Source organism: Saccharomyces eubayanus, chromosome X (genome assembly GCF_001298625.1).
Source record: "Saccharomyces eubayanus strain FM1318 chromosome X, whole genome shotgun sequence".
Taxonomy (NCBI): Eukaryota; Fungi; Ascomycota; class Saccharomycetes; order Saccharomycetales; family Saccharomycetaceae; genus Saccharomyces; species Saccharomyces eubayanus.
Window position 1 is genome coordinate 351,653 of NC_030985.1, and position 21,102 is coordinate 372,754.

At 41.9% G+C, this 21,102-nt stretch overlaps 7 protein-coding genes and 2 non-coding genes across 9 annotated transcripts; 4 read left to right on the forward strand and 5 right to left on the reverse strand.

Annotated features, from left to right (window-relative positions):
* Positions 1–57: 57 nt before the first annotated feature.
* On the reverse strand, positions 58–1,440 carry GYP6 (GTPase-activating protein GYP6; the record flags this gene model as incomplete). Its single annotated transcript, XM_018366073.1, has 1 exon — positions 58–1,440. One exon carries the CDS (start codon positions 1,438–1,440, stop codon positions 58–60), a length of 1,383 nt encoding a protein of 460 aa, XP_018221279.1.
* Positions 1,441–1,754: 314 nt separating this feature from the next.
* Positions 1,755–2,639, forward strand: DI49_2975 (uncharacterized protein; the record flags this gene model as incomplete). The annotated part of the gene is made up of 1 exon (XM_018366074.1): positions 1,755–2,639. One exon carries the CDS (start codon positions 1,755–1,757, stop codon positions 2,637–2,639), a length of 885 nt encoding a protein of 294 aa, XP_018221280.1.
* A 302-nt stretch (positions 2,640–2,941) lies between these two features.
* MHP1 (Mhp1p) lies at positions 2,942–7,150 on the forward strand (the record flags this gene model as incomplete). Its single annotated transcript, XM_018366075.1, has 1 exon — positions 2,942–7,150. One exon carries the CDS (start codon positions 2,942–2,944, stop codon positions 7,148–7,150), a length of 4,209 nt encoding a protein of 1,402 aa, XP_018221281.1.
* A 2,386-nt stretch (positions 7,151–9,536) lies between these two features.
* On the forward strand, positions 9,537–9,956 carry NSP1 (FG-nucleoporin NSP1; the record flags this gene model as incomplete). The annotated part of the gene is made up of 1 exon (XM_018366076.1): positions 9,537–9,956. The coding sequence occupies one exon, from the start codon at positions 9,537–9,539 to the stop codon at positions 9,954–9,956; it is 420 nt and encodes a 139-aa protein (XP_018221282.1).
* Positions 9,957–10,304: 348 nt separating this feature from the next.
* On the reverse strand, positions 10,305–15,356 carry NUP192 (Nup192p; the record flags this gene model as incomplete). The annotated part of the gene is made up of 1 exon (XM_018366077.1): positions 10,305–15,356. The coding sequence occupies one exon, from the start codon at positions 15,354–15,356 to the stop codon at positions 10,305–10,307; it is 5,052 nt and encodes a 1,683-aa protein (XP_018221283.1).
* A 641-nt stretch (positions 15,357–15,997) lies between these two features.
* DI49_2979 lies at positions 15,998–16,069 on the reverse strand. Its single transcript has one exon. It is a non-coding gene; the product is annotated as a tRNA-Asp (tRNA).
* Positions 16,070–16,081: 12 nt separating this feature from the next.
* Positions 16,082–16,153, reverse strand: DI49_2980. The gene has a single exon. It is a non-coding gene; the product is annotated as a tRNA-Arg (tRNA).
* Positions 16,154–16,570: 417 nt separating this feature from the next.
* On the reverse strand, positions 16,571–17,236 carry LOH1 (Loh1p; the record flags this gene model as incomplete). Its single annotated transcript, XM_018366078.1, has 1 exon — positions 16,571–17,236. One exon carries the CDS (start codon positions 17,234–17,236, stop codon positions 16,571–16,573), a length of 666 nt encoding a protein of 221 aa, XP_018221284.1.
* Positions 17,237–18,117: 881 nt separating this feature from the next.
* Positions 18,118–18,795, forward strand: IRC18 (Irc18p; the record flags this gene model as incomplete). The annotated part of the gene is made up of 1 exon (XM_018366079.1): positions 18,118–18,795. One exon carries the CDS (start codon positions 18,118–18,120, stop codon positions 18,793–18,795), a length of 678 nt encoding a protein of 225 aa, XP_018221285.1.
* Between the last annotated feature and the right edge of the window lie 2,307 nt (positions 18,796–21,102).

A 21,102-nucleotide genomic window follows, 5' to 3' on the forward strand; every position in this document is an offset into this window, starting at 1 on the left:
TGCACGTCCAGCGTAGACAATTGCTGGGGGAAAAACCCCCGAATTTTAGGTGTTTATTTACTTTTTTTTGTTTTTCAATAGTGTTTGCCTCACCCTTTCTTTCAGCTTACTTTCTAGTGATTGTCTGTTGGGGTCAATAGTCAATTTCGCGGTTTCCATGCTCAGGATATCGCCAGTTTTGATGCCGAAATTCGTATTGATAAAGGTATCACAGATCAGCCGCATATCCGCATGGTTTTTCCCGTACCACAATTCGCATAAATTGCCCGTAATTTTACAGAGTTCTAAGAAGCTCTCGTCATTTGTACTGGCGTGTTCCTTTTGGAAATTTTTCTTGAAATGCAAAATCAGTTCGATGAATTCATCATTATTGTTGGATTGTTCGTAGTCGTCTTGGTTCACGAGGTCGTGCAGTTCGTCGTATATGGATAAGAAGAGAGTGATGACGAAGCATGCGATGAAAATTTCTAATGGATAGTTAAACGTCAAGACATGGTCCCAGACAATCAGTACTTTCTTTAAGGGCAGCTCTCTCAAGAACAGCAGCCTCGTCCACCGGATTAGCCAGATTAAGTTCGAATGAACCAAGTAGTTTGCGCCTTTCTTCCTCCCGTTGCCGGATTTTGCCGGCTGGTAGAAGATCTTGGTAAATAAATCAGGCAAACATATCTTGAAGATCTTGGTGAATACTGTCTTATCCCAGTTGATCAGGTTTTCCTCGTTATAAAAAATCGGTTCGATCTGGTTCATTAGCTTATTGAAGATGATCAGCACGTTCTGAAGATTGATATTATCGACGTCGCTGCCATGGTATAGCTGCAGATAAATAACGCTTAATATTTCGTGGAACCCTTGCTTGTACTGCAGTTGTTCGTTTTTATGGATGAGAAGATAGTTGTATAGAAGCTGTCTCATTTGAGCATGAACTCTGGGTTCCTGGAATATATCGTCGAGCATTATTCTTGAAAGGTCCAAGTCTATAATTTCCAGCGTTTCCCTTAGTGTCAATGGATTGTCCTCCCGCGCCTTGGGCGCGCCCTTGTTGGAAGAACTAGCTTTAGTCTTGTTGCCGGACAGGGGATGGTTGTCGACAGCCTCGATGGGAGTCAGCCGTCTGATCCCGAGCGAAGACGAGACGTTAGAGTGCAAGACCCTTTCAGGCACGTTTCCGCTATTCTTCTTGCCCTCATCGTTTTCCTCCTCATCCGTCAGTATCGGCACGGGCACCAAGCCGAACTGGTTAACGTCCCGGTCCTTAGAATTGTCGGCCAGCAGGCCGCTGTTATTCTCATCATACAAAAGCAACGCCTTCCAGAGCCAGCCTCTGCTGCTCTCTTCAAAAATGGATCCGCGGTACAGTTCACCTTTCCAAATGCCCTTCTGGATCAGCTGATCTCGTGTCTCGTAGTGGTCAATTGCCCATTCTAAGACATCCTTCATGGTCGCATAAGCAAGAAAATCGTGTATCCGCCCCTCTAAGCCTCTTGTCTTGCCTTTTCTTGTTCTCGATTAGGCACTGAAATTTCAAGCCTGCCTTGACCATAACAACTATCTCTCACTGGCAGGAAAAAACGTTGAAGAAAAGGCATCGCCCGAGCGGGTAATACCAAACCATATCTTTGCGACGGCTACGTATAGACCAGAGACGCACGCCAGGCAAACGCGATATCTCCTACGTGTTACGTTACGTTGCGCTACGTTCCGATCCATTACGTCTGGGCCGCTCCTAGCTTTAACATTTTTTGCGTCAGTAAATGGCACCAATAAGAAATACAGAAGAAAAAGAATGCAATACAGAGAGAAGGGCAATGTTTGTTGATTGTTCCGGCCTGGAGAGCTACACGGACATAAACACGTCCTTCGGAAAGTTGGTAAACACCTACTACTGTTTCGCCGCATGCGATTGCGTGGACGAACAACTGGGCATTTTGAAGAGCCTGGTGCCGGCATACTACGAGGTTGCGGCGCTCACAAACACAGACTTTGTCAGCGGGCGCGCGGGCGGGATAACGCAGAAACTGCTTGCCATGGCCATGACTCTGCGTCAAGTCGCAGACTGTCTGGCGCTCATCGAAAGGTGCGACAGCGTGGTACCCGTCGAGGTTGCGAACCCGACCAGTTTCAAGGGCAGCGTCATGACGCTGCCCTTGAGCCGGGCTTACGCCCGGCTGCTGGACGATTGGAGCTACTACATGCGGCGGCAGCAGCAGCAGCAGCCGATGGCAGGGCGCACAGGGTGGGTCGGCGGTCTGCAGCACCGGCTCCCCTGGCGGCGGTCACGGACGGTCGTTATCCCCATGCTGTATATCGGCGGGACCGCAGAGAGCGCAAGGGACCTGGGCAGCGTGCTGCGGGACTGCGAGGTCAGGCACACGGGTGAGACGCCGCTGCAGCTGCTATGGACGTCGTCGCCCGAACTGACGTACGCCAGAACGCCCTGCTGGACGTCGGCAATAGTAGCATGCACGACTGGTCGCGCTACGAGTTCGACTTCAGCAACGCAACCGAGGACGATAGCTTGCCTGGAGGGCGCGAGCGTAAGTGCGTGGTGCAACTGGAGGCGCTACTGGGCGCGCTGGCCACCACGGACCCGCTGTTCCAGTGGTAAACGTGATTTTAATTTTATTTTTTTTTTTTAGGCCGCGGCCCGCATTTACCCGCGCCGCTGGGCAAGTTGCTCTCACCCCTTCCCCGTGCTGCGCGACTGTTTACGTTATTGGCTATTGTATTGTTTCTCCATCTGCTACGCTCAGGTTCAGCTTACACAACTGTGCTACACTCGAGCAATCCGGTTGTACAATCGACGCTGCGCTCTCCCCCTACATTCCTCTACATTTATCTTGCCCGTAAAAGCATTCATACTAAACTGCATACATACTCACACACGCAAGCTCAACGCACATATATACGCAAATACACATCATAGCTCCACAACTGCTCCATGGATTCCAAGGACACGCAAAAGTTGCTTAAGGAGCACCGAATTCCCTCCATCGATGTCGGCTGGCTGGTCAGGCCCAACGCCTCCGCCCTCAGGCACGAGAGGTCCAAGTCGACGGCTGAGAGCGTGGCCCCCGACGTCCAGATGGACACTGCTCACTCGTCCGTCTTCGACAAGTCTGTAGACACGTCTTGCGGCATTCTCTCCCCAAACGATAGGGTGCGCCGCCACTCCGTGGCGGCGGCCGCTCTGATGAACAACCAGCACATCACTGTTGCCCCCACCGCGCCCTCCACGAACTTCCCCTCCGGTAGAGGACGGTCCAAGTCCGTGGTAGAGATCACGATGCCAGGCTCCGGCGTTGACGCCGATGCTGACGCTGGACTTCGCCACCACCATCACCACCATCACCATCATGCGGAAGACGCAGCTTCGTCACCTGCCCCCAAGAAGATCGGTTTCTTCAAGAGTTTATTTGGCAAAAGGAAGGGAGAACAAGAGCAGCAGAAGCGCGAAAAAGACAAGGAGGAGGAACAAGAACAAAACCGCTCGCCCTCCCCGGGCCACGTGAACCGCAACTCCATAAGAAGAGAACGAACCGCAACCATTTCTGCTGAGTCACCTCCGCCCTTGCAGTACGTGGCCCCGCCGTCGTACAACGACACCGTGGTGCCGCTGACGAGGTCCAAGACTGAATCCGAGGTGTACTACGAGAACCATCCGCAGAACAACACCCACGGTCACATCCACACGCAACACACTTTCGATGAAGGCCAAACTGACTGCAGCTCCCCCATAGATGGCGCCGCCTGCAGCGGAACTCGTCCTGACCCGAGGTTGATGGATTTCTTGCGGTACTACAAATCTAAGGACTGCAAATTAGCCGCCTTTAAAGAGGGGAACTTCCTGCAATCCACGCCCTCGTCGCCGATCAAGAGAAACACACGGGCCTCGTTTTCCCTTCAGAATGACAGACAATTGCCCCCCAAGTTAGCCGCCCGCCAGAAATTCGACGTTAAGGGCAGACCTATCCCGCCGCATCCGGACAAACCGAGGTTGGCGCCCGCCTTCAAGAAGAAGAAGCAACCAGTCGCTATGGCATCGTTGGAGGCCGTGGACTCTAACTCAGACGTCTCGTCCTCCGCGCAGAACAACAACGCGGCGCCCTCTTCTCACAAGTTCGGCGCATTTCTCAGAAAGGTTACCTCTTACGGGAACAACGCCTCATCCTCCTCCGCCAATACCAACAACCTGCTCAATGCCTCGTCCACGTCCGTATGGTCTGCCAACTCGCTCGAGTTCGACCCTGCAAAGATAACCGTCGTGCCCGGGCTTGAGTACGTCAAGCCCTTGAAACACGTCTCCTTTGCCACGAACACCTACTTCAACGACCCTCCACAGCAGATCTGTAGTAAGAACCCCAGAAGAGGCGAAGTGGAGGTGAAGCCCAACGGGTCCGTCGTTATACACAGACTGACACCGCAAGAGAGGAAGAAAATTATGGAGTCGACAAGCCTGGGCGTCGTCGTTGGGGGCACTGGCCAATTGAAGCTGCTAAATCCAGAAGAGGACGACATCAACGCCAAGAGCAAAGAGGAGATGGCTCCGCAAAGGCAAAACGCAGCCGAAGCGCCCGATGAGGAAGATGGCAACCCGCAGAGAAGAAACATCGTTATGGCTGCCGCAGAAGCCGCCGCAGAAGCCAGAGCCAAAGAGGCCCCCAACGAGTTGAAGCGTATTGTCACGAACAATGAGGAGGAAGTCATCGTTAGTAAGACCGCGTGTCATTTAACCATTGATAAGCCGATGATCTCAAGAAGGGGTGCTTCCACAACCTCTCTGGCCTCCATGGTGTCGAGTGATACTAATGGCACGAACGCAGATGACGAGAAGGAGACCATGCCCCCACCCAACCAAAAGATCCCCCACGATATCGTGTATACCCGCTGCTGTCATTTAAGAGAAATTTTGCCAATACCGGCCACTTTGAAACAGTTGAAAAAGGGCTCCACCGACCCCATCCCCATCTTACAATTGCGTAACCCAAGACCCTCCATGGTGGAAATTTGGTCATTTAGCGACTTCTTGAGTGTGGCCCCCGTTTTGTGTCTTTCGTTGGACGGTGTGCAATTAACGGTGCAAATGCTCAGAATCATTTTGAGTTCTTTGATTTACAACCCGCATTTCCAAAAACTGTCCTTGAGAAACACTTTCCTGGATGAAGAAGGCTGGAAAATGTTATGCTATTTTGTCTCCAAGGCCAGGTCTTTGCATTCCATCGATTTGACCATGGTCCCCTCCATCAAGACAAATGTACAGAAGCCCTCCAAGTCCTCTTTGAAGTCAACCATCCTCAGAATGCAGTGCAATACAGACGACAGGTCCGACATGAATTGGGATCTCTTGACTGCTTCCATCGCCCTTAGAGGCGGTTTGGACGAAATCGTGATTTCGGGGGCAAAAATGAATGGAGCACAATTCAAAAATTTTATCCTTGTCGCTTGTATCGCTACCGAAAGACTGGGCCTGGCTTATAATGGCTTGTCCAAGAGTCAATGTGACGATCTGGCCAGTTGGGTGGTGCAATCCGAAGTGACAGGTTTGGATATCGGATTCAATGATCTGAATGGGAAACTATCGTCCTTCACTAATGCTGTCCTGGGCAAAATTCAAAAGGTCAACGAAAAAAACGTCTTCAAGTTTCTATCTTTAAATGGAACAAATTTAGAAGTAAAGGAACACGATACTTATGAAAACAACGAGGTTTTGAAATTGATCAGTGTCCTGTGCTATTCAGAAAACCTGAAGTTCTTAGATATCTCGAACAACCCTGCAATCTTTCCGTACTGTGTCCCGACACTAATTGATTTTCTACCCGTTTTCGTCAACTTGGTCCGTTTACAAATCGACTACAATAATTTAAGCTCCACCAGTGTGGTTATGTTGGCTGAAGTATTGCCCATGTGTTCGAGACTGAGTTACTTCTCCATGTTGGGGACAGAATTGGATCTGGCATCCTCTAAAGCCCTAGCGGAAGCCGTGAGAAAGAGCTCATCGTTGATGACCTTGGACGTGGATTACGCTTACATGCCAGAGAATATCAAGGAAAAAATTTCACTATATGCCATGAGAAACATTCAAGGTGAATTGAAAAGAGTTCAAAACGACGACAAAGATATCAAAGACACTCAATTTTCAAGTTTACAAGACCAACTATCGCTTTTATTAACTGAAAAGGCAGACGATTCCGAACACTATAAAAAAATGGTCGAAAACTTCATGGCCAAAATCGCATTGGCCCGTATCAAGATCAGTAAAGTGGTTCACGACCTTTTCGATTTAAAACTTAATGGTCAATTAAATTTGGAAGGCAAAGAAGCTTTGATTAGATTGTGTTTCATCGAGGCAAGTTTGGAAAGAGGTTCCGACTTATTAAGACAAAGACATCATAATGCTTTGAAACCACGAAGCTCATTCTCGGCAAACCAAACAGACGCAAATTCAGAAAGTTGTCAAAGAATGTTATTGAGTTCGTCTATCCTACAAAATTCAGACCATATTGCCCTGATGCCATTTGGCAGTGCACTAGTCGAAAAATCTAGCGCGGACGCAGAAGATGCTGTAGAGTTTAGAGAAGGCGATGATTCAAATACCAACCATGAAGAGGGCCCAGCTAATGATCTACAAGCCCAAGATCAAGTCGATATTAAGAATAAATACTCTATCATCAAAAAAGAACTAGAACACGAAAAGCTTGTTGGCGGTGGGGATTTACCAGTGGACAAAGACATTCTAAATCGCGCCGCTCAATCCCTTGATAGTGATCAAATCAAAGAATTTTTGTTGAAAAATGACGTTTCTACTATCTTGGGTGTTATTGACGAATTGCATAGCCAGGGATATCATTTGCATCATATTTTCAAAAAGCAGGGAAACCAATCTGATAAACAAGAAGACGCTACCCTTCAAGCGAAGGATGCGCCAGACCAGTCCCAAGCTGACAATTCAAGTGATAACATATCTCCTACGACCGACCAAACATCAACAGGGTCTGCCAGTGCCAAGACGAACAATAATGCCCATGTTCCTCCCACTGATGCACCTGGATTTAACAAATTTATGGACAATGCAGAGGAGAATGCCATCGATGCTGCTTATGATGATGTGCTAGATAAAATCCAGAATGCGCGGAACAGTAATACTAAATAATGAAGGATTTCTTTCTTTCTTTTCATTGGAGTTTAGAGATCATATTGCATGATGTCTCTCAGACGTTTACGAATCCTTTTATGTATGATAATTTTATGTATTTTTTATAATTTTCATTTTCAATGTAAGCTTATTGCTTTTTGTAAGGCCCCGACACAACCCGGACGGGTCCTATTTTTTTTTTTTTCAACTTCTAAAGAATATGATGAATTGTGTTAGCTCCACTTAGATGTATGGTTGGTGTAATAATTGTGAACCCTGGAAACATCATCGGAGAACAATTGCAGGTGTGTACTCGAACAACAATAAGCCCGAATCGTTTTGAAAAAGTATGTTTTTCTTCATTGGACGCCTTTCTCTCTTCTCAAGCATTTTTTTTTCCTGTGTAAGAAACGTGATTGTATGAGACTTTATTTAACAATACGCAAGGATTATCATTTACTAACAGAACTAACTCCCTTTACGACTTTCAAAATCAGTGAACTTTAATACACCACAACAAAACAAGCAACCCTTTTCGTTCGGTACTGCAAATAATGGCGCTAATGCCACCACCCAAAATAACTCTGGTACAGGAGCCTTTGGAACAGGCCAACCTGCATTTAGTTTTAATAGTGCAGCAACCAATAATTCGAGTAATCAAAACACTTCAACCACACCCGCATTTGGCAGTAGCTCTGGCACCAACGCATTCGGTAGCAACAATGCGGGCGCCAATACATTCGGTAACAGCAATGCGGGCGCCAATACATTCGGTAACAGCAACCCTACGGCAAACACATTTGGCAGCAATAATTCGACAACTAATGCGTTCGGTAGCAACAATACCGGAACATCTCTTTTCGGCTCTTCTGGTGCTACACAGACAAAAGGCGAAGGAAATACCGGAACTAATACATTCGGTTCCTCATCCTTATTCAATACCAATACTAATGGTAATGCCACGAAACCGGCTTTTGGCGGTTTGAATTTTGGCGGCAATAGTAACACAACTCCTGCTTCCACTAACAACGCTGCCCCAAGCAACAGCTTATTTGGTAACACCGCAAATGCAAACAAACCTGCCTTTTCTTTTGGTGCAAACTCTAACGACAAAAAGGAACCGGAACCATCTAAAACTGCTTTCTCCTTTAACTCAAATTTAGGCAACAAGGCAGAAGGCCAAGCTCCTTCTCCGGGAGTTTCCCAAGGTACACAGTTAGGTGGGAATGGAGCTGGCAGCGAACCTGCCAAGCCAGCATTTTCCTTTGGTTCGCAATTGAATGACAGTAAACCAGCGGTAGATTCTCAGCCAACGCTCTCCTTTGGCACCAAACCTGCAGAGACAAAGGCTAATGACACAGCAAAGCCGGCATTTTCCTTTGGTGCTACAACGGCGGAAAACAAGACGACTAACATAACGCCAAGTCTTTCATTTGGCACCAAGCCTGCCGAAAATAATGATGGGGAAGCTTCTAAACCTGCGTTCTCATTCGGCGCTAAGCTTGGTGAAAAGAAGGATAGTGACGCTTCTAAGCCTGCATTCTCCTTCGGTGCTAAGCCAGAAGAAAATAAGCAAGATGGATCTACTAAGCCAGCATTTTCGTTTGGTGCAACTACTGCAGAGAGCAAACCTGCTGGCACACAAGCGCCAAGTCTTTCACTTGGAGCTAAGCCTGCGGAAAAGAAACAACATGAGGCTTCTAAACAAGGATTTTCATTTGGTTCTGTCCCTAAGGCTGAAGAAAATAAGACGGCTAACACAACCCCAAGCCTTTCATTTGGCTCCAAGCCTGCGGAAAAGACAGATGCTAAAGCTTCTAAACCTGCTTTTTCATTTGGTGCTAATCCAGCAGAAAAGAAGCAAGACGGAGCCGCTAAACCAGCGTTCTCGTTTGGTTCTAAGCCTGATGAAAAAAAGAATGATGAAGCTGCCAAACCAGCTTTTTCATTTGGAGCCAAGACTGGTGAAAAGAAAGACGATGATTCAGCTAAACCTGCCTTTTCATTTGGTTCCAAACCTACAGAAAAAAAGGAAGGTGACGCAACAAAGCCTGCCCTTTCTTTCGGTGCTAAACCTCAAGAGAATAAGGAGAGCGATGCGGCCAAGCCAGGGTTTTCGTTTGGCGCTCAAAAGGACGACGATAAAAAACCAGTGGATTCCCCGGCAACTAAGACAACTGGGGAAGCTGATTCAAGTGATAACCTGAAACTAAATGCAAAGCCAGTAGAACTAAAGCCAGTTTCTCTTGACAATAAAACACTTGATGATTTAGTAACGAAATGGACTAACCAAGTGACCGAGTCAGCCTCTCATTTTGAACAATATACAAAAAAGATTAATAGTTGGGACCAAGTATTGGTAAAGGGAGGTGAACAGATTAGTCAGCTATACTCTGATGCTGTGATGGCAGAACATAGTCAAAACAAAATAGATCAATCTCTGCAATATATTGAAAGGCAACAAGACGAATTGGAGAACTTTTTAGACAACTTTGAAACGAAAACGGAAGCTCTCCTGTCTGATGTTGTATCAACAAGTTCCGGGGCTGCTGCCAATAACAATGACCAAAAGAGACAACAAGCTTATAAAACAGCCCAAACTTTGGACGAAAACTTAAATTCATTATCATCTAACCTATCTTCTCTAATCACGGAGATTAACAATGTGAGCAATACATTCAATAAAACCGCTAATATCGATATAAACAATGAAGACGAGAACATTCAACTGATTAAGATTTTGAATTCACATTTTGATGCATTAAGATCTCTTGACGATAGCTCATCTTCCCTGGAGAAAAAGATAAGTTTGATAAAAAAATGATGAAAAGCCTGTGTTCTTTCTCGACTTAATCTCTAACATGTATTGCGCTTGATTGATAATTATGTATACAATATACATAAAGATTTGAAGGCCCCTAGTTAATTAAATTTTCCTCAATTGTATTATTGTATTATTGTGTTTTTCGTTTCCTAAAAAGTTTCAGTATCATTCTGTACTTCTTTGTCTGGTCTAAGCCAAGCCAGATACTGACCAAGACCGAAACCTGAACAAGTACCCAACAGTACAAGAAAAACAACTTATTCGTAATCACTTCATGTTACATATTATACAATTAAATATATTGCAAAATTCATTAAATTTCTAGTTACTGCTCCCTAGCAAGCTGTTTCAATCCTCATTTTGATACCCTGTCAAAGTGCATAACATCACAATTAACTTCACCATCTCGTCTAAACTTTGACGATTGGAATCCGTCAACTTAGTTTCACCTTCTTTTTCACTTAATAGGTCTCTTTTGAAGATACCTATCACTAACCTTTTGTACGCACTCAAAAGGCTTTTCACCTTCTGAACAACACTTTTATTTGCACTCCCCATACTCACTAAAACAGCAGCTATTAATTGAAAGACAGGGACGATCAATTCAAACAGGGAAACGCCGTTCGAATCTTTGTCGACTATTAGCGGATTGTCTAAAGTGACATTGACTTTCAAGAAGTTAGAATTTTGAGCGTAAACCTCGTCAAACATAAGCTCTAAACCTAAATCAGGATCGACTTTTAAGAACGACAATTCGCCGATTATTCGGAATAAGTTGTTTTCGATCAAGGAACTTGCTCCACTCCTAGTTTCGGCCACACGAATTAAAAAGAATACGGTCGCTTTAAAAGCTGTCAGTTCATATAATAAATCATCGATATTTATATGTTCTGTGGTGGAGTTTAGCAAAGCGTCAGTGTTTTTCAATGAGCGTACAATCAAAAGCAACCTCGTGGTTCTCGTCAATGAGTCCAATATGAAATTTTCCTTGCTTTTATTTGCTAGTTGTATCAAAGAATCCAACAGCAATATACCTGTAATCCTGCTAGTACCTTCGCCATAGATAACGTCATTCCATATAATTTCTACCAACTTCTTACTTCCTAACCTCAAATCTTGTAAAACTCTTTCGGATCCTTGTTTGTCACTTAAAACCCTACTCAGATAGTGGTTTGCTAATATGTAAAAATCAGATCTCAATGTCACAGAGGAAAGTGGAGAGTTAATACCCTGAATGCAGGTCTTGAACAATTGGTACAATCTGCCGTCTACCGTACCTCTATCAGTTATGAACTTACGGTCGCGGTTGTATATATCGAATAGGAAAACAGCGAGAGAAACCAGTTCTTCTGAGAAAGTTATGTCAAACTCGACATAGTCGGTAATTTTAGGAATGATCGTACCAAAAACCTCTAAAATAAAGTTGGATCTAGTAGGTGGTTCCAATTTACCATCAGTGACAATAACTTGTACCAACTGCACCCACGAGTGAAGTACTGATAGGTTCAACTCCAATGCTTTATTTCTAGAAATGTAATTTGTGAAATGGCTCTTTGCTTTTGTGCATTCGATGCTTGCTTCTTTTAAAAATTGATCCTTCGTCATCCCGAAACCCGAATTATTGGAATACAAGCTTTCAACGCGAACTCTTTTGATTAGGCGCATGAGCTTTTCCATTTCGCTGAAATCATAGATGTTACCAGAACAGTTTTTGTTAATGGTGACTTGATCTAAATTGAAAGGAACATCAGAAAAAGTAGACAGGGTTTCTCTCGATTCGGGAATATTTTCGTAATTTAGTGGGTCCAAGAAGGAGAACAACCTTACCGAGTACATTGTATTTGATATCAAGTAATTAACATATGTTGAAACTTCTGATTTCGTCCCAGAGAATGACATTTTGTGAATAAGTAAACCCAAATATTGTGTCCAATAATTTCTGTACGCTAAAAATGATAAAAACGCCCCAATAGATTCGCTCTCGACTAGGTCTTTGCGTTTCTCCTCTGTTGAATTATCAAATGGGGAACCGTTCCACATGGTATATCCTGTAATTTGTGGATCGAGAATCATTATTCTTTCAAAGAAGTTCTCTTCGATTAAGTACGAGTATAATAAACCAGAGGTTAACGGATTACGACACAATTTTAGGATAATTTCTAGTGCTGCTGCAGCTAGTCGCATAGGTGCATAATCGATATTGTCTTTAGTGATGCTGTTCAATGAAGCTTCTAATAGATTTATGAGAGAATTTAGCAAAGAAGTTTCAGAAGAAATAAACGTCGCTAAGTTAGGCCCTAGAGATATGACGTTTGAAACTTGGAACCCTAATAGTAAATGAGAAACACTCGTGATTCGGGTGGAGTTAGTCAGATTTGAAGTTAAGAAATCCAGTAATTCTAATTTCAAAGTAAGAACACTATCATTTGTTATTGGCGTTTCTAACTGTGTGATGAATGCATCCTTTATTCTAGCAGATTCATCAACAGAATCAAATATAGTCAATAATTTACCTCTCTTGGAGAATAATGCTGAAGAGTCATCAGGGCGTTCTGACAGTTTTTTCAAAATTTGTAATGAATTAGAGGCTAAAATCCGATCATCAACGCCGACATATAAACCTAAGTGCGCGACAAGTGGGATATTAAAGAAAATAGCATCGTAAAATGAACGTAAGCCATGAAGTGAAAAACTTTTCGGCATGAAATAATCGCTTTTGCCGTGTCTTTTGACAATCGGAAACAATTCTTCTACGTAAGTCTCTTGATACTCCAAGGCTTTATTGATAATTTTCACAGCCACTTGTAACAATTCAGCCTGGTTTTTACCACCTTCCAACTCTATGGATAATTGATCAACACCTACATCAATAATGTTAAATATACTTTTGTAAACCTTTTCAGTAAAAATATAGTTGAATACTGGAGTTGTTGGACACTCTTGGACGTAATTGAAGAAGCTTTCACAATCGACTAAAGAATTCAAGTTAGCAGCAGCAGGAATAGAGTTCAATATTACGCTGTAGTCAAAAGAACATAGCCCTGTGTAGATAATTTTCAAAATAGGGAGTTGGATGGCCCTTCTGTTTCTAATATCAGTGATCTGATGTACATGAGCTAAAATATCATTGAGAATATAATCAAAATATGGCCATATTCCTATCTTTCTATAGCCTTGGCCCAATTTTGCTGGAAATGCCAACTTACCAAAAACCATGTATTCACTACCATTTTCACAGGAATCAATAGCGATCAAATTCTGGAACAGTTGCAAAAATCCTAAAACTTCAGAATATTTAGTTAATACGCTTGCAAATGCAGTTTTATAGGATTCTGAGGAAGAATTCTGTGATATATTTTTGAAAACTAAAGAGTCCAAGAAAGCCCAATAATTTGCCCTTGATGATTCAAGTTTTGGAACCAAATTGCTTAAAACTTTGAATGAAGCGCCTACCAGGGGGGTGTTTATTCTCGTAAATTCAAACAGAACCTCTGAAAAGACGGTTGATAGCGAACTTTTTACATCTTCATTGACATGGTATGTAACCGAACCAACCAGAGTTAATAGAGAAGAAAGAAATATTACGGCCTCTTCATTTAAACCTTCTTCTAAAGCAACCGCCGTAGAATCGATATCATTATGGGTTACTTCACTGAATCGCTGTCTTTTTTGAAGGCTTGTGTTGAAGTTACTTATTTTTTTAGTGTAATCGCCGACACATTGTGCAATATTTTTCCATGAAACCGAATTATTCTCACCAAAATAACGATAAACATCCAAGGAATTTTCTGGACCAAAGGATAAACTAGAAATCATTAGGTAGAAACAAGACCTCATTAAGTTATCATTGCATCTGGAACACCATTCAATGAAACCGTAAGCGTTTGACTCTTTATCAGACCAGAAAGCACGGGAATATTCAGGCCTTGATGCATAGAAAAAATATATTGACAAGAAAAACCTTTCTAAATCTGCCTTTAGTGAAATATCGTCCAAAGTTAAATCTTCACCAGATAACAACGAATCTTCCTCCGCATCTTTGATTTTTGTAAGTAGAAAGGCACAATCTGTGATAATCGTTTGTAGCATGTCATCAAAGGCTGCGAGGAAAAACTCTTGAGTTTGATCGGATAAAACAATGTTCGTATAGGAGTGTTCACTGGCATTAGTGGATACACTATTCAATCGAGTGGTACTGGTGGAGGCCATCGTTCCAGGATAAGGCGAGCTCCATAAGCTGTCACCGTTCACGTTATTGTTCATCACTGCAGAATTATAGGTAGAGTTTGTTGTTTGATTGAATATTTTCTCATCATCAAGAAGCTGTTTGGGAACTAATCTTGGAATGTGTCTTTCTAGCAAAGACCTTATATCGTAGAAAAGTTCCATACTCTTGTCTTGTTCCACAATAGAAGTGTCTGCGGCAAATATTAAAAGTTGTTCAATGGCGCCCAATTCTACCGCAGAGGTCATTGGCTCATCAACATCGGTTTTGAAGTCCATCACGTCAGCCCTCTTCTTAGGATCCTCTTTACACCATCCAATGAAGTAAGCCAAAAAAATAAATATGAGAGCTACTTTAACCGGTTTAGAAAATATGGAGTCATCCTTTAAGTCCGTCAAGAATTTAGAGTGTAAAAATTTAACATCTGTATCAGGTAAAACTCTCAAAGATGCGAATAGATGGAAGAATGCAGGGATGTAATATATTATGAAAAAATCATCGGAATCCAACTCTGATACGTGGTCGAGTAAAGATACTATGAAATCTTTATTTCCTGTGACGGCACCTTTGTCCACTAAACCATATAAAATTTGACTCAAAATATCATATTCCCTCAACAAGAAGTCTCTTCGGAATTTAATGTTTTGTCTGAATAGAGCATTATAATTTTCTAGTATTTGGGCCTTATTGATTTGTTGCTTGATTTCAGATAGTTGAGTATGAATGAACTTGAATGCTAAGAGTATATTAGAAACCAAGGCTCCATTTTTTATCAATTCTTGGTACAATTGAGTATCTTTATCGAAGCAGTTGACTATAAAGGAAACAATTTGCAGAATGTATTGCCTTCTCAAAAAGTATTGTACTTTGCCATTGTTGGCAGTGGCATCACCGGAAAGTATTAATTCACATACAACGATTTCATCTAGATTTAATTCATCAGACAAAGAGATAGCTTCAAATATGAACTCTTGGTTCAGTTTGAAAGTCGAACCGTCTGATAATGTAACCTCACCTTTTTCTAATTGAGATCGGCTGGTATTATTCTTCAGTTTGTCAGTGTTCAAGTTTAAATTTTGTAAATCAGGAAGTATTTCTTTAAACAGATCAAATTCAAACTCACCACTCTCAATGGAGCGATACAATGATTCGAAAGGGATTGCAGACCATTTCATCTTCTTTCTTTTTATCTACGCAACAATTTTTTCGATTATGTTAGATACAACGTTTTATGTGCTGTATATTCCGCGGTAAAGGAGCGATAGTGGCAACTGGCGTATTCTTGAGACAAATATCAGTAAGCTCCAGTATATATTATAGGGGCTGAGAAAGAGTTTGGTGAACTATTCGTAATGCAATGGCTTCGCTCAGAGAACACCACATCACATTTCACAAGCAGACCTTGTTATTTCCATGCAGAAAAATTATTTTCTTCAAGAGAAAGATGACGAAAGTCCACTACCCGGCTCGATGGAGCTATAACTCGGTGAAACTGCATAATAAATATATATATTATAGAGAATTGACTGAACATGTTCGTGACAACTCATCTGCCTGGTTCATTCTACACAACGGGTTTTGGTTAATGTAAAAATAGTTGTCTATGCAATTCGTGTACACTTACCGTCAAATCCTCGACACTAGAAAAAGTGAGATGACCCGTAAGGGGCCTTGCTACAATGGCGTATGATGTCCTTAACGGTTTTCTTCTTCATACCTTAATATCTTGTAATTGTACAGATATACCAAAAAAGAGATAATCAACGATTCAATGAAAGCATGGTATAGTATAGTAAAAAGGATTTGATAAAAAAATCTCCGCGACGGGGAATTGAACCCCGATCTGGCACGCGACAAGCGCCCATTCTGACCATTAAACTATCACGGAATGAGGAAATAAAGCTCACGATGGGGGTCGAACCCATAATCTTCTGATTAGAAGTCAGACGCGTTGCCATTACGCCACGCAAGCTGTTATTTGATGAGAGAGTAAGCCATTAAGATTAGTACCATGACGTTTATAAAAGTGCTGCGAAATACTCTCTGTTTGAAGTATCGATAAATTCTACTACTCACTAAATCACTAATTATCAACACTTTGGGATTCTAAACCAGATATCTATACTTAGGCATTTATTAAAGTCAAATACGTTAGCAAGGCTTTTAAAATGTGTTTTGACATACACATATACTAGTATATATAAATATAGAAAACTTAGCTTTTTTATTTGCAGCATCTATCTATTAACTTTCCTTTAATTTGATTAAGAACAAAATGAAAAAACCGCCAGTTAAAACAGGAAAAATGGCCGGGGAGCAGAGGTAGCAGCCCATTTCAGTGTGCACAGTAAAAAGAATTTTATCACATATTTTTCTTAACTCTTCCAAGCTACTGAATAGCTTTATATATCAATGCCAACCAAAATATAAATCCAACACTTCCAACTGTTACCCCAAGAAGACATGCGAAAGGCGCCAATGCGCATAAATCAGCAACGCCTTGAGCTAGACCTAGTTCTAATAGACTTACCGTCAAAATTCTTTTTATTTTATCTAAACGCTTGCGTTTTTCTTTTGCCGCCTTTTCTTCTTCTTCTTCTTCTTCTCTATTACCGCTTATAATCACCCGATTCTGTTCTCTGTTGAGGTCCTCTAGGGCTTCGACCACCTTTTCCTTGGACAGCTCCTTGAATTTTCTAATATATTCGAACGGCGAGATATTCAAGGCCATATCAAGTGACTTTTCCACTTTTTCAAATTCTGTATCGAGCGATTCAGTCCCATTAATGGTCAAACTTTCTACTTTGCGGTTTAAGACTGCTTCTAGCCCCTTCAGAATAAAAGCATGATGCTCATACTTTGTGCTGACATTGTGTAACTGCTCCTCAATAATTGGGATTTTTTCTGCCACCAGTTCTGCATGTGTCGTATTATTGTCCAAATCTTTCAACGATGTAATCAACCTGACCCCTGTGTCTTTAAAATGTTGCGCTGTATTACTACTTGCAAATACGATGATGATGTAGTAAAAGTGTATGAAAAACTGGAATCTCATCTCAATTAGTGATCTTACCGGAATTTAGTTGTTTTGTGGTTACTGACGACCTGTAATAATAACTATGGAAATAAAAAACGGGGAAAGCAAAATAATACAATCCTTCTTTCTTTATTTTATAAGAAATTGACGGTATTATATAAAGTTTTACACAAGTAAACTTTTTTCGAATTATTCCTTGGAAAGTTAGCTCCGAAAGACTTAGCTTTTCCTTTTTTTCTTTTCAAAATCAGTGCACTAACAGAGTCCCTGCCAAGAAAACTTCCTTTACTGTGGCCATCAAATGTTCTGGTGTTCGACAGCTCGAAGAGCAAAATCAAGAAAAAAAAGGGGATATTGCGCACTCTTTATACTCTATGACTTTTTTTATTCGATTTCCTGCCATCCTTTGTTAAGGCCTTTCTTGCCTTCAAAGAAAGGTACTTCGGACCCTTGGAGGGAAAAAAACGACACTAATTAGCAGTGATGGCACGCCGACGAAGTACACAAAAACTAAAGACGAAGAAATCGAGCCACATTTTATTCGGCTACATAAAAAATCATACACTGTTTTCTTTATCCTTGCCTTTGCCCTCTCCCACGGCTCATTAAGAAAGGGCACAAAAGTCAATTTTTTAGGGTACTCGTCTCAAACATGAGGTAAGACAGTTCTATGTTCGAGAAGTTCTCGAGAATGCATTTCTCAATTGTCCCCTGATATGGAGAAGAAGGAAAATGTGTGTACCTTTACCTCAGTATTGTTAAATCAACTCATTGCTGCAACCATATATTGACTCTTTCGTTATTTTCTTTCGACTTCATATTTCTTATCGACTAAGAATATTTTATCCTTTGCTATTTCTCACCTAAACGTAAACACAGCACAACCACAAAATTAGAAAATGAAGGTAGGAATAACAAAATTCTTTCTCTTAATATACCTATTTTTGGTCACTACTGTTTTAGCCATCAGCAACAAAACGTTGCTCGAATTTGAGAATACGGAGGCCAAGCTGRTCAATTCGTTAAGAGTTCTAGATACTAACCCGCGCAACTCCACGTCTGCTGACAAAAGAATATCTGACATTGAGACGCAAATGAAGGAAATAAAGACTATGTACGGTAGTCATTCCTTCATCCTGAAGGGATTGAACGGCATACTAAACCACAAGGTAAACATGCTGGCAAGGGAGGTACAAATTGAGGGAGAAAACAGTACCGTATTTGAAACGGAAACAACAAAAGTGGCCAAGGGACTACATCGGGCCATTCACATATCTCCCTTCAAGTACATAAAAAAGTTCAAGACAATCTCGACTGAGAAGTTGGAGCGTATTCTGAAAAAATACGATCAGGTTTCCAAAAAGGATGGTGACTTGACGGAAGACCAAAAGAAAAAGAAGGAGGTGCTAGCGCGAGTCAGCAGAGTTGTAGCCGCAACAACGATTGAGGCAGGCTTGGCGCAAGGTGTAGTCGATTTGTGTATGACGGTGACAACCAGCCTCTGTTTGATATCAGCCAGTATAGGAGGCCTAGGGTTTATCATTTGGTTAATGATCGTGTACCAAGCTTTGACTTAGGAACCTCTTTCTCAGCTTCGTTTTCCGCCACTTCAATAATTTGTTTAGTCTCGGACTGTTGTATATGTGTAATCTTCTAATATCATTCCCATTATTGGGTTGGCGATTTAAAAAATTGAAGCATTTAGTGGTACTGCGACCATCGTCTGAAATTTCTGAGCTGCATCGTTTTTGAAGCAGGTATATATTTTATCAAGTATAAAAGTTGACCTTATTAAGTAGCATAGCACCAATACCACCAAACTCGGTAACGAATCGACTACCTTCAGAAGACCTCTCTGTGACAAATTCTAAAATGACACCATGGATCGTGTAGTTAGCAGCTAGCCATTCGATAAAAGGCTCTTCAGAGACAGCATCCATTTCTTGGCCAGTCGCTTTGTCAATGGCGTGGGGTTTACCCTTAGTTTCTGGTTCGACAAATTTTACGACCTCATTGCCCTCAGCGTCTTTAAATGTGTATCTTACAGTTTTCAAATTTTCAAAAACAATCAACTTCTCCACTGCACCCAAATATAAAGCCCTCAAAGTATCATCTATACCGTAACAGGACTTACCTGTATCTTGAGACATTTCATCAAAGTAGGCTTCCAGTAGTTTCTTTTCTTTGACGTATTTAACGTTGGCTAAGGCTTCAGCAGATAGTTCGATAGCTTGGTCAAAGCCGTGTTCACCACCATACGAAACATCTACAATGGAAATAACCTTACTGGCCAATCTTGGATCAAATAGTTCTGATTTGGCTATATTGGTCTTGAAATCAGTGGAACCGGCCAGAATTAAACCTTTCACGTTAACTCTGTCATCGGTGATAAAGTTTTGAACAGCCGCTTCAGCGACTTTTCTGACGTAGTTATGTTTCTCTTCTTCCCTTAAATGGGCAAAACGAAGAGCAGATTGGCCACCCGCACTACGCTTTTTTGGCAAATCGTATGTGAATTTATGCAAAACATTTCTCGTATTACCAGAAACGGAACCAAACAAAGCACCTTGATCTCCTATAACTATGAAACCAAACTTATCATCTTGAAGTAATTCGGAAAGAACTTCTGTATGAAACTTGTTATCACAGATATATAACGTTGTGCTAATAGGTTTGTATGGTTCAATACCAATGGCAACCCTCTTTTCTCTGCTATTTTCGGTGACAATCTCCCCACAAAATAAAATCAAACCATTTTCAGGTATAGTGTCGATAATCCCCAACTTTTGCTGAGCGGAAGAAATAGCAGATAGGACTGAAAAACGATGAGCTGTGTTTTCAATGCACGACGCAGAGCCATATTCGTCCCTCAACATTTGTTGCTATAACGAAACTTGACCATTAGGAGGGATTACCAAAGAAATCATAGAAATACCATTACCCTTAGCATTTTCCAGCGATTGAGCCAACCTTTTGACCTTCCAGATTTCAACACTTTTGTCCATCTCGTTTTCTATTTTAAGATACCTTTTGTTTCAGCTACTTCTACTGTTCCAATAAGGAGTCTATTCAACTGCGTAGAAGATTGTCATTTAACAATATCTTGAAGATCTGGCCACAATATTCGGGTAATAGAAAACACGGCGCTATCACATAACACTATTGGATGCAGAAAAAGGTGGAAAGCACCACTGAGATACATAGAATATTGTGGCTAGTTACTATAAATGCATTCTTGTTCTAAGTGTGTGCCTTGAAGAATAGTGGGTGTTTATGTACACAGCAAGGCCGTACTGCGTGTAGGAGCGACGGACGTTTCATACTTTGTAAGGTAAGTGCACCCCAGCCAGGAAGTAGCTCGTTTTCCCCCTCAGGACGTCATTAAAAATTGCCGTCGCCATGTTTTCTGGCAAAGGACTGGTTGTAGAAATTGCTTCAAGACAGTATATGTTCAACAGTGGTGTTGGGTGGCAGCAAACGCATGCTTTGTTGTCAATCACAAAACGACGTCAAACCTGGCGATAGAAACATATTTTGTTGAATGAAGTAATATGAAGCAACGCAGGGAAGCTCGCGTCCACTAAACAATGTCGACATTCGGTATACATTTATAGGGGTCTTCCACCAAAGGCAGAAAATTGTTCCTGTAGGCATGTGTGCTCCACTGGGCTATGAAATGTCAATGCGGAGCTATTTGAAGAGAATTGAGCACATGTTAGTATTTGTAAACGTTTGTATTCGCTTTTGAGCTTGTTCACACACAGGCTGTGTAAGTAAGCCATTATGGTAGTTTGTGATTGTACAATCATGCCACCGTTTGTTGCTTTGGTAAACAAAACATCTTTGTGCAGATGAATGCTTCCGTGATTAGATAAATAAGGATT